General features: G+C 50.5%; 1 protein-coding gene across 4 annotated transcripts; it reads left to right on the forward strand.

Annotated features, from left to right (window-relative positions):
* The first annotated feature begins 10 nt into the window (after positions 1-10).
* On the forward strand, positions 11-13,454 carry ZNF517 (zinc finger protein 517). 4 transcript variants are annotated; one of them, XM_012759967.3, is made up of 5 exons: positions 11-61; positions 7,664-7,743; positions 8,477-8,603; positions 8,980-9,093; positions 9,975-13,454. In XM_012759967.3, the coding sequence occupies exons 2-5, from the start codon at positions 7,711-7,713 to the stop codon at positions 11,189-11,191; spliced, it is 1,491 nt and encodes a 496-aa protein (XP_012615421.2). In that variant the 5' UTR covers positions 11-61; positions 7,664-7,710; the 3' UTR covers positions 11,192-13,454. The 4 variants fall into 4 exon arrangements, with proteins under 4 accessions (XP_012615421.2, XP_075861015.1, XP_012615417.2 ...); XM_012759963.2 differs by lacking the exon at positions 11-61 and adding an exon at positions 4,682-5,008; XM_076004900.1 differs by lacking the exons at positions 11-61; positions 8,980-9,093 and adding an exon at positions 4,680-5,008.
* Positions 13,455-15,596: the final 2,142 nt, after the last annotated feature.

Raw genomic sequence — 15,596 nt, forward strand, 5'->3', positions numbered from 1 at the left:
CGTAGTCCACCTAGGGGAGCGGCGCTTCTCTGGCGTTGGGGCCTCCGCGCAGGGTTACTGGGTAGGGTGTTGACCCGGGGTTGGTAGGGGGCGCGGCCCAGGGGAGAGGCTGGAGGTGGCTGTAGGGGCTGCAGACCCTTGCAGAGGTCTCCTAAGGCTGGGTTATCGTCCCTTGAGCTGCCCAGGCGGCACTGAGAGATTGAGTGACTTGTTCGGGGTGACACAGAACCACCCATTCCAGGCCACGCCATTCCAGGCCACGGGGTCCGGGGCTCCCGGCTTGGCCTGGTAAGGGGCTCCCGCTGGTGCAAGGCAGAAGGTGGGCGTACTGGTTTACGGAGCGAGAGGACAGGAATCTGGGCGCCAGGTGACAAATGTCCGTCTCCTTCCGGAATGGGCACTTCTGAACTCAGAGACTTTGTCCTCTACTGGGCCCTCGGAGGGTTGGGTTTCGGGGAGAGGAGCTGGAGAATTCTGGTCTCTGCTTGGAAGCACCAGGGAGGGCAGTAATGGGCGTCGAGGTGGGAACAGGGTTGTGGGAGTCCGTGCTAGGATGGGGCTCCCCTACCGAGGGAGCAAGAGCGCGTCCCCCCCCCTTCTCCGCACAGCATGGGAGGAGGAGCAGCCAGCCCAGGAAGTAGCTAGGGCCTAGCTTGCGTCTCAGGGGCGAGGAAGGAGGAGATGGGATGAACAAGGTCACACACTGCTGAGAGGGTGAATGAAGGAACAGGGGGACTGGACCCTGTCCATAAAGAACCCTTTCCTGGAGAGGTGGATGAGGGTTCTGAGCCAGAGACAGTCGACCCATCTGGGACTCCACATGTGTTATTAAAGAGTTGAAAGTAAGACAGTTTTGTTTTATGAAAGAGATCCTCTTTCACAATAAGGGCATGGTACAGGATTTAGGCGCACAACTTTTGGATACCCAAGTTCATCAGGATATCCACATTGTCTGAAATGTGAGCTGAAGACCTGAGGGGAGATATGGTTCCTCCCCCCAAAGTGGTTGTGGCTGTCTGGACAAAGCAAGCACTCACAAGTTGCCACCTCTGCCCTGCCTAGCCTGTGCCTCACTCCTGTCAAGGGAATAGAAGCTAAATTCTGTAAAATAATTTTAAAGAGATTTATTCTGAGCCAAATTTAAGGACCATTATCCAGAACCACACCCAAGAAACCTTGCGCAAATGGACTGCTTGCTGTGGTTGGGTTACAGTTTGCTTTTATACATTTCAGAGAGACAGGGGTTACAAGTAAAGTCATAAATCAATACATGGAAGGCATACATTGGTTTGGCCCAAAAAGGTCAGCCATCTTGAAGGGGGAAGGGATTACAGGTTATAGGTGGGTTTAAGGACTCTGATTTATAATCAGCTAAAGATGTGAACCTTTGTCTAAAGGCTTGGGATGGCCAGGCGTGGTGGTTCACGCCTGTAATCCTAGCACTCTGGGAGGCTGAGGCTGGTGGATCCTTTGAGGTCTGGAGTTCCAGACCAGCCTGAGCAAGAGCGAGACCCCATCTCTACCAAAAATAGAAAAAATTAGCTGGGCATGGTGGGCCTGTAGTCCCAGCTACTCAGGAGGCAGAAGGATCACTTGAGCCCATGAGTTTGATGTTGTGAGGTAGACTGACACCACAGCACTCTAGCCTAGGCAACAGAGTGAGACTCTGTCTCAAAAATAAATAAATAAATAAATAAATAAAGGCTTGGGATGTTGGAGGTCTGTTAATCAGAGACAAGCCATTGGACATACATTTGTTGTGTAAATTGAGGACAGGTTTGTCCTTAGGCCTGTTATTGGGTTATAAAGAATATCTCCAAGAAGGGATGGGGCATGTCTGACCTCCCTCCTTGAGGCAGGCAATTTAGTTTTAGGATATCCCCTTGGCCAAGAGGGGTCCATTCAGTCAGCTAGTTGCCGGGGAGCCTTAAGATTTTATTTTAGTTCACACCCCTGAGCAAGTGTGCTCTTGCCAGTGTGAGTGCAGAAGGTAACCCTGGACCCCAAGGAGTCTGAAGGGTCCAGGGGCATCTAAACATCCAGTCCTGGGACATTATACAAGTTTAGCACTACCCACAACAACACTCTGCGTAGCCTACGTAAGGAGGCAATCCCGACTCAAGTTCCCCTCCTGGCCTAGGTTCCTCTGTCCTTGTGAAAAGACATGAAATGATGGTTCCTGGTCTTGTGCCCAAATCTGACCTGGCTCCTGACCAGCTGTGGACCTGGGCAAATCCATTCCCTTCTCTGAGCCTCAGGCCTCCTCCCAGGATCAGGCCATAATTTGTTAGGTAGCTAGTGAGGGATTCTGGGTCTCCTAGGGGGGAGAGTGCATGCTGTTGCCCCCATCTTAGTCCTGCCCCACCCTAATTCTCCATACCTGGGTGAGGAGGGAATACTCTACGAATCTGCCAAGTAGAACTTGGTACACCAGCTGCAAAAGAATACAGAGGATTTTCTAGCCCACAGGCCAAGCAGCTTGGAAACCATAAAGTCAGGAAAGTGACCTAGAACCCACGTGTGTAAAGCTCAGGTCATGTGACTCCCAACTGTCCAATCAAAGTGGTTCCATGGGAGGTCCTTATCCCTGCACTATAAAATATGATGCAGACCATATCTACCTTCTTTTGGCACTCTAACCTTGGCAACAGGATGAGACTCTGTCTCAAAAAAAATAAAGGATGCAAGGAAGAAGTTTATTTTACTTTACCAGGAGTAGGAAAGGGCTGAACATGAGAGAGAATGGAAAAGTGTATCGGCCTAGAAAAACCTGCTACTCAGAGCTTTTATGTGGAGATGTAAAAAACAGGATGAAAGATGATTTATGGTCATAGTCAAATTAATAGGATGTTGTGAATTGCCATATCCCTCCTTCTAAACTGCAAGCAGATAATAGAATGGCTGTGTGAGAGTTTGGCATTTGTTTCTTTTCTTTGGCAATAGATAGCAGGAATGGCTGTTAGAGATCTTGGCACTGACCTTTCCCTCAAGATATGAGTTTGGGCTGGATTTGAGATTTGAAGTTTGTCCCCCCTGTTGTCATCCAGGAGCTTGTCAGGAACTAATCCAGGCTATAGAAGCATACTAAAAGTCATTAGGTACTGGGCCATAACAGTTTGCAAACCAAGAAAAAAGAATAAAAGAATTTTGTAAATATTTAAAAAAATTTTATAAAAGTCATTAGGTCTAGGCCGGGCGCGGTGGCTCACACCTGTATTCCTAGCACTCTGGGAGGCCGAGGCAGGCGGATTGCTCGAGGTCAGAAGTTCGAAACCAGCCTGAGCAAGAGCAAAACCCGTCTCTACTATAAATAGAAAGAAATTAATTGGCCAACTAATATATATATCTAAAAATTAGCCGGGCATGGTGGCGCATGCCTGTAGTCCCAGCTACTCGGGAGGCTGAGGCAGAAGGATCACTTGGGCCCAGGAGTTTGAGGTTGCTGTGAGCTAGGCTGACGCCACGGCACTCACTATAGCCTGGGCAACAAGCGAGACTCTGTCTCAAAAAAAAAAAAAAAGTCATTAGGTCTAGCAACTGTAAAAAATTTATATTTCCATTTTGGGCTCTTTTCAGGTGTTTTGTTTTGTTTTGTTTGAGACAGAGTCTTACTCTGTTGGCTGGACTAGAGTACCATGGCATCTGCCTAGCTCACAGCAACCTCAAATTCCTGGGCTCAAGGAATCCTACTGCCTCAGCCTCCCAAGTAACTGGGACTACAGGCATGCACCACCATGCCTGGCTAAATTTTTTTTCTATGTAAAAAATAACTTTTTTATCTTCTTTTTGGTTGGTCAACAAAAGAAAAAAAAATACATTTGAAGGATTATAATACAAAGACCAGAATTGAAAATACCTTGAGCAAAGAGCACAATAATATATTTTTAGTCAATTAATTTCTTTCTATTTATAGTAGGGACAGGGTGTCCCTCTTGCTCCGGCTGGCTTCGCACTCCTGACCTTGAGTGATCTGCCTGCCCTAGGCCTACCAGAGTGCTAGGATTACAGGTGTGAGCCACCGCACCCGGCCCCCATCTACATTTTAACTTGAATTTTGGTTGATCTGTTTCTGAGAGGAGTGTTCAAATCTCAAGCCACAACTGTTGGACGGTCCAAGTCAATGCAAGGAAAAAAGAAAAACAACTGTTGGACAGTCTGTTTCTCTCTGTGGTTCTGTCAGTTGTTGGTTTTGGTATTTTGAGGCTGTATTAGGTGTGTGGTACATGTTTCTGTTTGTACAGCTTCCTTCTTTGCTTATAAATTTTGATCTTAATCCTTTTTTATCTTTGATTTCTACTTGGTATGATATTAACATTGCTACCCCAGCTTTCTGGTTCATATCTACCTAGTATAGCAAGGCAAACTACTGGTTCCTTACCAGTATCTACTCTCACATTATTTGATGATAAGAATTTTGATTTTTATCCGGCATGTTGCTCCCAGTGTAGACTACATTTTAAAGCCTATCTTAAAGTTCTTTCCAGGAGTGCATAACACCCTGAAAAATCATATCAAACGATAACTAAGTGTATATGTATATAACAACCCCCAGGCCTGGCACTGCCCCAAGCCCTGCTCGCTTTGCCGCCCAGTGGGTCCGGGGATTGCTGCGACCCGGCTCCGACCTCCGCAGCCCACCCGGGCCTGGCAGGCGGGGTGCAGGGAGTGAGCACGAGTAATGGAAATTCGCCCCCTCGGATCCCCAGTGGGAACGGAGCACTGAGGACGCGTACACCCCTCTGTCTTTCAGCGCCCATCGGGCCTCTCCAGATACTTAGCCCCTCAAGCCTGGGGGTCACCGCACGCAGCCCCAGCCCTCAGCCGCTCTCGCGATAGCCCTCCCCGGGAGCCCGAGAGCGCCGAGACTACAGGGCGCCACCGAGGTGCGTAGTCCTCCGAGTCTCCCAGAGCGGCGTCGCGGCCCGTTTCTGGGGCGGGTCAGAATCTGGAGTTCTGTGCGCCCGGCTTCCTACGCTCCCCTCGTTGCTGTCCCGGGCGGCCGGCCAGGGTGAGTCGGCCCCGGCCGCGGGGCGGGGACTGTTGAGGGGCTCGGTCCTCCGATCCCGGCCCGGCTGAGGCTGTGGCCCGCGCAGAGGCCGCGCTGAGCACGGTGGGGAGGTGATTCGCGGACGGCGATGCCACCTCGCTTCTCCTTTGGTCCAGAGGACCTTGGGGAGTGTCCGGGCAGGCGAAGGGCCCGGGGTCCCAGTTCCTCTCGGCTGCGATGGGAGGCGTGCGGGGCTCCCGCTGCACCCGGCATCCCGGAGTCAAGTTGTTTGCGCAGAGCTGAGGCTGCAGGGTAGGGAGGCCTGGTGAGGTGGGGGCTTCCCCTGGGAGAACCAGGCTCTGTCCGAGTTTGCACCTCCCTCGGACTCACGCCTGCAGGCGTCCGAGCGAACCAGCTCCGGAGCGACAGGCTCTGGCTGGAGGATTTCCCCACTTCCCTGGCGCGCCTTCTCCCCTGCACACTTTTTTTTTCCGGCGGACACCCTTTTCCTCCCCCATTTACCCCGTGCAGCTTTTGCTACTCCCGGGATTAAGGCATCGGTTGGGCAACAGTCATTTTGTAAGTAGTTTTGTAAATAGAGTGCTTACTGTGTCCAGAGGATTCTTCTAGTGCTGGGGACACCGCAGTGAACAAGAAACGGCCCCCACCTCTTGGAGCATGTATTGCAATAGAGATGAGGCATTAATGTAATAGACACAATAAACAAACAAATAATTTTTAATCGTGACAAGGGGTACGCAGAAAAAAACCCAAAGAGATAAAATTGCTAGAGATGAGGGAGTTAGGGTAGCCCTGGTAGTCAGGGAAGGCCTCTCCAAAGAGTTAACATTTGAACTGAAACCTGATGGCTAGAGGGAGCAGCCTTGCCTATCCCTAAGAAGAAACTTCCAGCCCGAGGGTACAGAGGCTTCGGCTGGTTTGAGTGACAGAGAAGGCTCCATGGCTGCAGAGTAGTGAGCAAGGTGCCCCGGGCCTCTGAGGAATAGAGTTTTATTCTAGGGTTGGAGGGAGGTGACCCTTCCTGGTTGTCAGACCCCAATTACATGTTATTTCCCACAAGAAGCCCTCCCTGACCCTTCATCTAAATTAGCACTTCTCCTACCTTGATATTTTCTCTGTTAGCACAATGAGCAAGAGCTTGACCTATTTTGTCATCATATCCCTGCTCCATTCTTTAACCCCAGCACTGTTTAATCTGATTAAAAGCTTGTTTTCTGATTCCAAAGGTAGAACTAAAAGCAGATTTTTTCCCTCTCTAACCAGTAGCCCCTCCCTGAGGACATGCACTCCCCAGACATGAGCAAACAAAAACCAGCAGTGGTAACTTGTCCCCCTCCTAGCCCTGGGTTACAGTTCTCTCCACAGTGGAGAGTGGTATGTGTTGAGGGGTAGGGTGGCTCGTGTCTTTGGCAACCTTTTCCCCTGAGATACGCTGGTTGCCTTGTTTGAGTGAGTAGGACAACAGATCTGGCAATAGCAATGGCCCAGGTGGGTCCTGCCCACAGATTGCCCTGGATAGATAGCTGATTAGGGGCTGGATGGGGGTGGGGTGGCTCTGCTCTTCCATGCATTTGCAGTCTGTGCTGTTCAGGCACAGGTGACTCACAAGCCTGTCCAATCTTCCCCCATAGCCCTTCATACTCTTAACATGTCAAAAAGGCTCTGCTGCCAAATGTCACCTCACAGCATTGTAACCAAGCAACCAGCCTGCTTCTACCCATACACATTTTGTTAACTGATGCCTGAAGAGGAACATCTCTTTACAAAGTGGCAGCTACTTACAGGGCTCAAGCCCCACAGAAAAGGATATCCTCAAAGACCTCCACCCAAACACAAGAACTCACATGTCTGTTGAAGGGAAGAGTGAGGAGAGCAAGGCCTCATGCCTACTGTGTGTATATCTTGTCAGAGCAGAATTATATTTATTGTTTTTTAAATAACTTTTCCTTTGAGTCAGGGCTATAAGAATGAAAAATAAAATCGATAGGAAAGAACTAATAAAAAATTAACTTTTCCACAACCAGAAAGTTAAAACATGTTGGTACATAATAAAATAAGTCTTGAAGAAATTAGAAAAATAGAAGAAAAACAAGAACTACCCATAATTCTATGTCCCAGAAAGAACTGGGTGAATATTCTGGGGTTTATGTTGCCAGGTTTATTTTTCTGCTTGTTTTGTGTAGTAATATAGCAAGAATGTTTTCTGGTGTTCCACAACATGGTTTTACTGGTCGCAGAGTCATCCACGTCAGGGATCCCTTTGTTCATTTCACAAATCCTTATTGAGTGTTTGCTGTGTGCCAGGCCCTGGGGATAGAAACTGGAGGCCTTGTCTCTTGGGGGAAGGCAGATAAGAAGCAAGTAAGCTAACTTGTCTTATGGTCAGATGACAGAGAGCTGTGGAAAAAAACCAAAGAATAAGGAATTCTGGTAGAAGGGGAGGCAGCAGTTTTAAATAGTATCATTCAGCAAACATTGGAAGGAGTGTAGGTGAGCAGGTCTTGGGTGCAGCTTCTTCTTGGGACATGAGGGAAGTGGCTAATGTGCTTGCCTCAGCATCTCACTATTTCCTGCTGTCTTCTGGATCTGGGGGGTCCTGGGGTCGTAGGGCCTCTGGCCTGGGCTCCTTCCACTCATGGCTGTGTGTTCCCCCAGCATGTACCATCTCTAGCACCTGCTCCGCTCCCACTGGCTACCCTGGAATGGTGATGGCACTCCCAATGCCTGGACCCCAGGTAAGTATTCTCTCTGGGCCTATCTGCTGCCCCAGGGTTCTGCCTTTGCCCCCAGCCTCAGCTCTTCAGCCCTGAGCATCTTCCCAGGGAGCCTCAGGCCCACTCACATCACAGAATGGAGCCTGCAAGCTGAGGGCAGCCTCCTCCCTCTATGGCCAAGCCTCACACGAGGCTCTGTTGACTCCTTCCTGATGCTTTGGGCAAAAGTGGGCTGCCTGGGGCCCCCTGTAGCCCCTGAACATCTGTCTAGGGTCAGCCAGCACCCATCCTCCCCAGTGCCTGCCTTCGTCCTGGTGTGAATGGTCGGTGCCACTCTCCCGACTCTGACTTCACTGCTGGTGTTGGAAACTAAGTCCCAGAGGGCAGAATGTTCACCCCCAGTGTGGAGGCTCAGCCACTAGTATCTCTGGGGTGCTCCTTCCCCAAAATCCCTGATGGCCCATTCAAGAGGGATGGAACCAAGGTTGAGATCCCCTTCTTAGCAGAATCTCTCTCCCTTCCTCAATTTCACCTTCCCCCTCTTACCTTCTGGGGTTTCTGCTGAGGAGGAGGCTACTCTCTTGGGGAATGTTGGGGTGCTCCCTCTGTGATGGGCCCTGGGTATACAGCAGTGACAGAAGCCTCAACTTCCAGAGCCAGACAGATCACCCAAATGTTCCTAATGTGGCCTCTCCATCTCCTGGGTCCTTGCTGAGGCCTCAACTGCCCAGGACAGCAGGGTTTGTGGTTGCAGGAGTCCATTGTGTTTGAGGATGTGGCTGTGTACTTCACGAGGATAGAGTGGAGTTGCCTGGCCCCCGATCAGCGGGCACTCTACAGGGACGTGATGCTGGAGAACTATGGGAACCTGGCCGCACTGGGTGAGGGCTTCTTTCTTCGGTCCTGGGTCTGGGAGGTGTTTCTGCGTTAGGCTCAGAGATGACCCTGCCTCGTCCACCAGGCCTTGGGGAATTGGTTCCTTTCCAAATGCGAAATCTGACATGTTTGGAGGGGAAGCTGGAGGCTCCCCAGGAGTCCCTTCCTGCTTCCCATTGGGCATCCACTGTGCAGCCTTGGCCTGCCCGGGCTTCTCTCTAGGGCAGCCCTCCTCCCCTTGACCACCCATCTGCCCCTCCTGGGATGGTGAGTTTTCCTGACCCTCGCAGCATTCTGTGCTCCCAAGACCTCCAGCAGGCAGCTGGGCATCTTTCCTTTCCCTGCGCCCAGTCACATGCTGCTTTCCCTCCCTGTGCTCAGGCTTTCTTATCACCAAACCAGCACTGATCTCCCTCTTGGAGCAAGGGGAGGAGCCAGGGGCCTTGATTCTGCAGGTGGCTGAGGAGAGAGGAACCAAGGCCAGCCTGTGCACAGGTGAGTGTGAGGCACAGGGTAGCCAGGGCTGCTGGAGCATCACAGGGTATGTCATGCAGCTCCCAGCTTGGCCTGGGCTTTGTGCAGCTCCATGCAGGCCGCTTCCTGCACAATGGGAGGTGTGCATGTTTAGCTTCTCACAATGAGCCAAAGTCCTATGGAATGCTGTGGTTGTAGGTCTAAGGTCACCCAAGACTAACTTGTGCATGAGTTCTTTGTCTTGGTGTCCCCACAGTGTCAGGGGCCAGGTCCGTGAGTACAGCGGGCACTACCCTTCGGTGTCTTTGATTTTTCCCAGTTCCCATGTCCCATGTGCCAGGGACTGGGCTCAGGGCAACAGAGGCTACAGAGAGGACTTTGAGATGGGGAGGAGGCCCCTAGTTCTGGAGTTCTGCAGAGGCAGGGCCCCCGACAAGTTTGCTGAGTGAATGGACTGTGGGTGATCCCTCTGAAGGAGAGAGGAGCAAAGAACAGGGCTGTGGGACAAGAGGGGCACTCCATGCCCAGCATCCGTGTCTTCCTGCCAGGCCTTGAGCCTCCCTGTGGGCTCCCCACCTACCAGCCTCCCATGGTGCTTAAGCCTTTCTTAGCCTCCCTTTTTGTTCCCCTTTCTCACCTGAACCATGATTTTAAAACTTCTTGCAAGAATTTCTCAAACCTCCCTATACCTTTGACATAAAGGTTCTATCTTCACTTGATTGCATTAATTTCACAATGTATATATAGTATACCTTGAATATATATAATTTTAGTCATTTATACTTCAGTAAAGCTGGGGGGAAGAGACTTGGAAAAACAAAAGATTCTGTCTTCAAATCAATAAGTTCCTTTTGTGAGTGTAGCGGCTAGATCATCCTTGAATTTTGTGTTTATTCTCTTAGATTCCGGGATGGAGGCTGGTATGGCAGAATCTCCTCCGAAGAGGGAGATCTCTAGGCAGGCTGGACTGTCAGGAACGGTTTGGGGGTGCCTCCCCAGGAGGGACCCCAAGCTATCTGACCTGAATGGCAGTACTGAGGACAGATCAGATAAACAACGTCTCCTCCCCTGGGCTCAGGCTGAGGAGTTAAGCATCTCCCCAGGGGCTCTGCAAGAAGAATGGGGCAGCCGGCCTGCAAGGAGCTCTGCTGCCAGCGGGCAGAGAGGCTACAGGTGCGAGTGCGGCAAGGTGTTCAAGTACAACTCTCTGCTGCTCAGGCACCAGATCATCCACACAGGGGCCAAGCCCTACCAGTGCACCGAGTGTGGGAAGGCCTTCAAGCAGAGCTCCATCCTGCTGCGGCACCAGCTGATCCATACTGAGGAGAAGCCCTTCCAGTGCAGCGAGTGTGGGAAGGCCTTCCGGCAGAGCACGCAGCTGGTGTCCCACCACCGGGTCCACACCCGGGAGCGGCCCTATGAGTGCAGTGAGTGTGGCAAGACATTTACTCGCAGCTCCCGGCTCCTGCAGCACCAGAAGTTCCACACAGGGGAGAAGGCCTATGAGTGCGGTGAGTGTGGCAAGGCCTTCTGCCGCCGGTTCACCCTCAATGAGCACTGCCGCATCCACAGCGGGGAGCGGCCCTACAGCTGCCTACGGTGTGGGCAGCGCTTCATTCGAGGGTCGTCACTCTTGAAACACCACAGGCTGCATGCCGAGGAGAACCCCCAGGACAATGGTGGAGGTCAGAGCCCCTTGCTTGGTGCAGCACAGAAGGCCCATGCCGGGGACAAGTTCTACAAGTGCTCTGTGTGCCAGAAGCCCTTCAGACACAACTCTCTGCTCCTTCTGCACCAGCGGCTTCACACGGGTGAGAAGCCGTTTGAATGCTCGGAGTGTGGCAAGGCCTTCAGTCGCAAGTCCAACCTCACTCTGCACCAGAAGATCCACACCAAGGAGAAGCCCTTCACATGCACGGAGTGCGGCAAGGCTTTCCGCAGGAGCTACACACTGAACGAGCACTACCGGCTCCACAGTGGCGAGAGGCCATACAGGTGCCAGGCCTGCGGGAGGGCCTGTAGCCAGCTGTCCACCCTCATCCAGCACCAGAAGATCCATGGCCGGGAGCATCGGCAGGGTGGGGGTGGCAGGCGGGTGCCCCGCTGGACTGCCCGTTGACAATTACAATAGGCAGAAGATTTACCCACCCCAGAGGTGCCCCAGCACAGAAAGCTGTAAACCCACACCCTGAGGGTACAGCAAAGGAAGGGGCCAGGGAGGGTCTGTCCCAGGGTCAAGCATAAGGAGCACAAGAGGGAGATGAGCAGGACAGGGAGGAGGGTGTGCCTGGAGTGAGTCCCTGCTGGCCCTCAGAGTGGCAAGGCTGCATGTGGGTGTGCCAGGACAGCAGCTTTCTGAGCCCAGATAAGTCTGTCCTGATGCACACACAAGCTCCAGCAAACCAAACGGAGATTGTGGGTGGGGCATTTTTCTTTCTTTTTTGAGACAGTGTCACTCTTTCACCCCAGCTAGAGTTGTAGTGGCGTCATCATAGCTCACTGCAACCTCAAACGCCTGGGCTCAAGCGATTCTCCTGCCTTAGCCTCCCAAGTAGCTGGGCGCGTGCTACTGCAGCCAGCTAATTTTTCTATTTTTAGTAGAGGTGGGCTCACACTGTTTCTCAGTCTGGTCTCAACTCCTGAGCTCAAGAGATTCTCCCACCTCAGCCACCCAGAGTGCTAGGATTACAGGCGTGAACTGCTCTTCCTGGCCTATCTTTTTGCACTTGTTTATTTTCTAAATGTTGACTTGTGATCAGAAAAAAAAAGGGGTGGGTGAGTGGGTATTGTTGGTTTGGCCATTCACTTAATTAAGATTGGCTAGGAAGATCAGAGGCTACTTGAAGGGGCAGGGACATGGGACATTCCTAAGTCACAGGTGGACTGAGGGTGCAGACGTACCAGGGGCAGAGGCCAGGAGCTGAGGTGGGGCCTGCAGGCTCCTTGTGGCCTTCGGAGCCTCTAGGCAGGCTGTGACTGCGGGGACCTGCCTTCACTGGGCCTGTCCACAGAGGGTCTTACTGGAGAAGCCTCTGATGACCTGCTGGCAAGTGAGCAAGTCTTGGTGACCCCTCCTCACCATTAGTTCCCAAGCCCCAAGAATGCAGGCAGCTTCCTGAGCACCTTACAAACATGGGCTAGAAAGGAAGACGCCAGCCCAGACCCCAGCTAAGGACCTGACCTGTGACTGTGTATTTTCTAATTAACATGTTTTTTTCTAAATATAAAATCATTAGAGAACATTTGGAAAATGTAAAAATTTATTTGTAAAAAATTGCCCTCCTCTCTGGAGATAGCTACTATTAATGTTTTGGTGTGTTTTCATAGTCTCTAATGCATATATACAGATATTTATTTTACAGAATTTGGTCAGTTGTGCATATAATTTTGTCCCTCATTGGATAATAGCTCCTCTGTACCTCTGCCACTTTGTGTGGACCTTGATTTACTTAGTAGTTACCTTATTGCCAGATCTTTTTTACATATTTTCACTATAATAGCTGAGCACACAGTGGACATATACAAGTTTGCACATGTCCATGGTGACCCCATTGGAGTCAGAGGTGGACTTTTTAGGTCCACAGTTGTTGGAGATGGAGAGGGACTGTTGTTTAAGCATTTCATTAATCATGAAAAATATCACTCTTGATTTAATTTGCATTTTTTGGCCTTCTGATGGGTGAATTCCCTGTAAACTTTTGCACCCATTTTTCTTGGGTTTTTAAGACCTCTGTTAGGGTTCAAATCCCTTTTCCCTGATATCTCTGTTTCCTCAATTGTGATACAAACCATTAGCTATTTGGTTTTTTGCCTTTTGGCAAGGAGTAGGTGGATGGGGGATAAAGTGCATCTTAGACTTGAGGAAATGATACATTACAAATATTTCCTTAATTCTTTGCTTTTAATTATGAGGTGTTTGATATAAAAAAATGCATTTCCCTGAGCCGGTGTGGCAGCTTAGGCCTGTAATACTAGCACTCTGGGAGGCTGAGGTGAGAGGATTGCTTGAGCTCAGGAGTTTGAGACCAACCTGAACAAGTGTGAGACCCCGTCTCTACTAAAAATAGAAAAATTAGACAGGTGGTGGTGGCACACGCCTGTAGTCCCAGCTACTCAGGAGGCTGAGGCAGGAGATCACCTGAGCCCAGGAGTTTGCGGTTGCTGTGAGCTAGAGCACAGCACTCTAGCCCGGGTGACAGAGTTAGTTTCTGTCTCATTAAAAAAAAAAGCATTTCCCCTGTGTCAAAACTATCAGTTCTGAATGATTAGAAAGGGCTTCTCTACTCCAAGATTTTATAAAACATTTTCTTGTACTTTGGTAAAATCACTGAAGTAATATAGTAAAAACAAAAAAACAGTAAAACCTCAATATTGACACAGGAGGTAGAAGCCCCCTCTCCCTTCTCCTTACCCCACACTCCCCCTTATTCCCATACATACCCCTGTTAACAGGTTCAGGTAGGTCATTCCAGATCTTTTTCTCTGCATTTCATGTGTGCCAAGAGGGCACATGCGTTTACAAACGGGATTACTGTATATGTGGTTGTGATGGCTTTTGATGTGTCCACTTGCTGGGCTAAACTGCAGCCTTCAGAATCCCCTTTCAGGGATGATTCTGGCGAGGCAGACTACAAGGGGGTCTTCTTTTGGGAGAGAGAGAGGAAGGAAGGGAGGCAGCTGATGTTTTGTGGTTTGCACACACCTCGAGGTTGTTCAAACACTAACCTAGGTGCAGCTGTGCAGAGATTTTGCAGATGGGATTAATGTACCTAATCGACTTTAATCAAAGGGAGATTATCCTGGCAGGCTTAACATATTAGTTAGAAGGCCTTTAAAAGCTTAGGCCTCCCTGAGCCTCTTGCTTGTGGATGAGGTTTAGTTCATGCCCCTGAGTCCCAGCCTGCTGGTGGCCTTCTCTCCTGACTGCCTGCTCCGGAAACTTTGGGTTTCCTCAGCAGCTCCCACAATTTCAAGCTACTTGTCCCTTATTAGTTCTGCTTCTCAGGTGGACCCCTGAATGATGGGAGAACTTTTTGTAACTTGGCTTTTCTTTTTTCTTTTTTTTGAGACAGAGTCTTGCTTTGTTGCCCAGGCTAGAGTAAGTGCCGTGGCGTCAGCCTAGCTCACAGCAACCTCAAACTCCTGGGTTCAAGTGATCCTCCTGCCTTAGCCTCCCAAGTAGCTGGGACTACAGGCATGTGCCACCATGCCCGGCCAATTTTTTTCTATATATATTAGTTGGCCAATTAATTTCTTTCTATTTATAGTAGAGACGGGGGTCTCACTCTTGCTCAGGCTGGTTTTGAACTCCTGACCTCGAGCAATCCGCCCACCTCGGCCTCCCAGAGAGCTAGGATTACAGGCGTGAGCCACTGCGCCCGGTCTGTAACTTGGCTTTTCTAACTGGCACTTGACTGCGTCCTTCCACACAGGCACAGGCAGAACTACCTTGTTCTCTGCCCACCATGTGCCATTGGTGATTATTCGTTCCATGATACACAATGCATTGCTGCCCATCCCATGTGCATACAACGCTGCAGTGAGATCCTTTACATAAATAATGGCTGTCACCTTTTCCCATTAGTTTGTGAGCCACATCCCAAAGCTTTAGACACTGGTGCTCTCACAGAACTAGAGGCTTTGCTGGGCTTCTATTTCCAGATAATCCCAGATCCCTGACCTCCCACCTCCAGTCTCCTGCCAGGGCTGCCCATTGGCCAAATCACCTGGAAGCCAGAGGTCATGAAAATCCACTGGCTGGGTGGACATAGGAGACCTGGGCAGGGACCAGAGGCAGAGGTGGGGAGGGTTGGCCTTGCCTGACCTGGGTGTTCTTCCTAACGCTTGCTGCCAGCAGTCACTCTGCACCATGAAAGTCAATCCTTGGCCCATCGGCTGTCCTTAGGCTAAGAGCCCAAACAAAACATTAAGAAAAGAGAAGTCTGGTTTTTCTGGTGCCATATTGTTAGGCCTATCTCAATGTTCCCTGGTCCTCGGTTGGTTCCCAGTGTCAAAAGTAATTACTGGTATCAACTTGAGCTGGTGACGCAGTGATCACAAATACAAAGCAATCCCACACAAACAATTTATTACAGAAAAGAAACTATACAAAGTGAAAGGAAGGAAGGAAGCTACCCAAAGTGAAAATACGTTCCAGAGAAAGGAACAGGTTAGTCTCTACAAGTGGAGAAATAGGTTGAGGACTCCCAGGTGGTTTCCTTTTACTGCCCTGGTCCAGAGGAGGGCTTTCAGGAGGTGTGGGATGTTAGCAAATGATTGTCAGGTGTTCTGCGTTTTCCTACAGTCCCTTCCCCTGATTGGTCCCTTGCTTCTCCACTCCTAGGAGCCACCCTCTAGGCCTACACCCATCACCTGCAGATTTGATCTCTACCTAACAATATGAAAGATCCCTTAGGCTGTCTGATGTTCCCCAGGTTCCTGCACTCCACAGGGGACCTGAGCGGGACCCCTGCCGGAGGGAGGTGGGACATGCGCAGCCGAGTTTAATTTCCTGAGTCTAGCAC

Source organism: Microcebus murinus, chromosome 7 (assembly GCF_040939455.1).
Source record: "Microcebus murinus isolate Inina chromosome 7, M.murinus_Inina_mat1.0, whole genome shotgun sequence".
NCBI lineage: Eukaryota > Metazoa > Chordata > Mammalia > Primates > Cheirogaleidae > Microcebus > Microcebus murinus.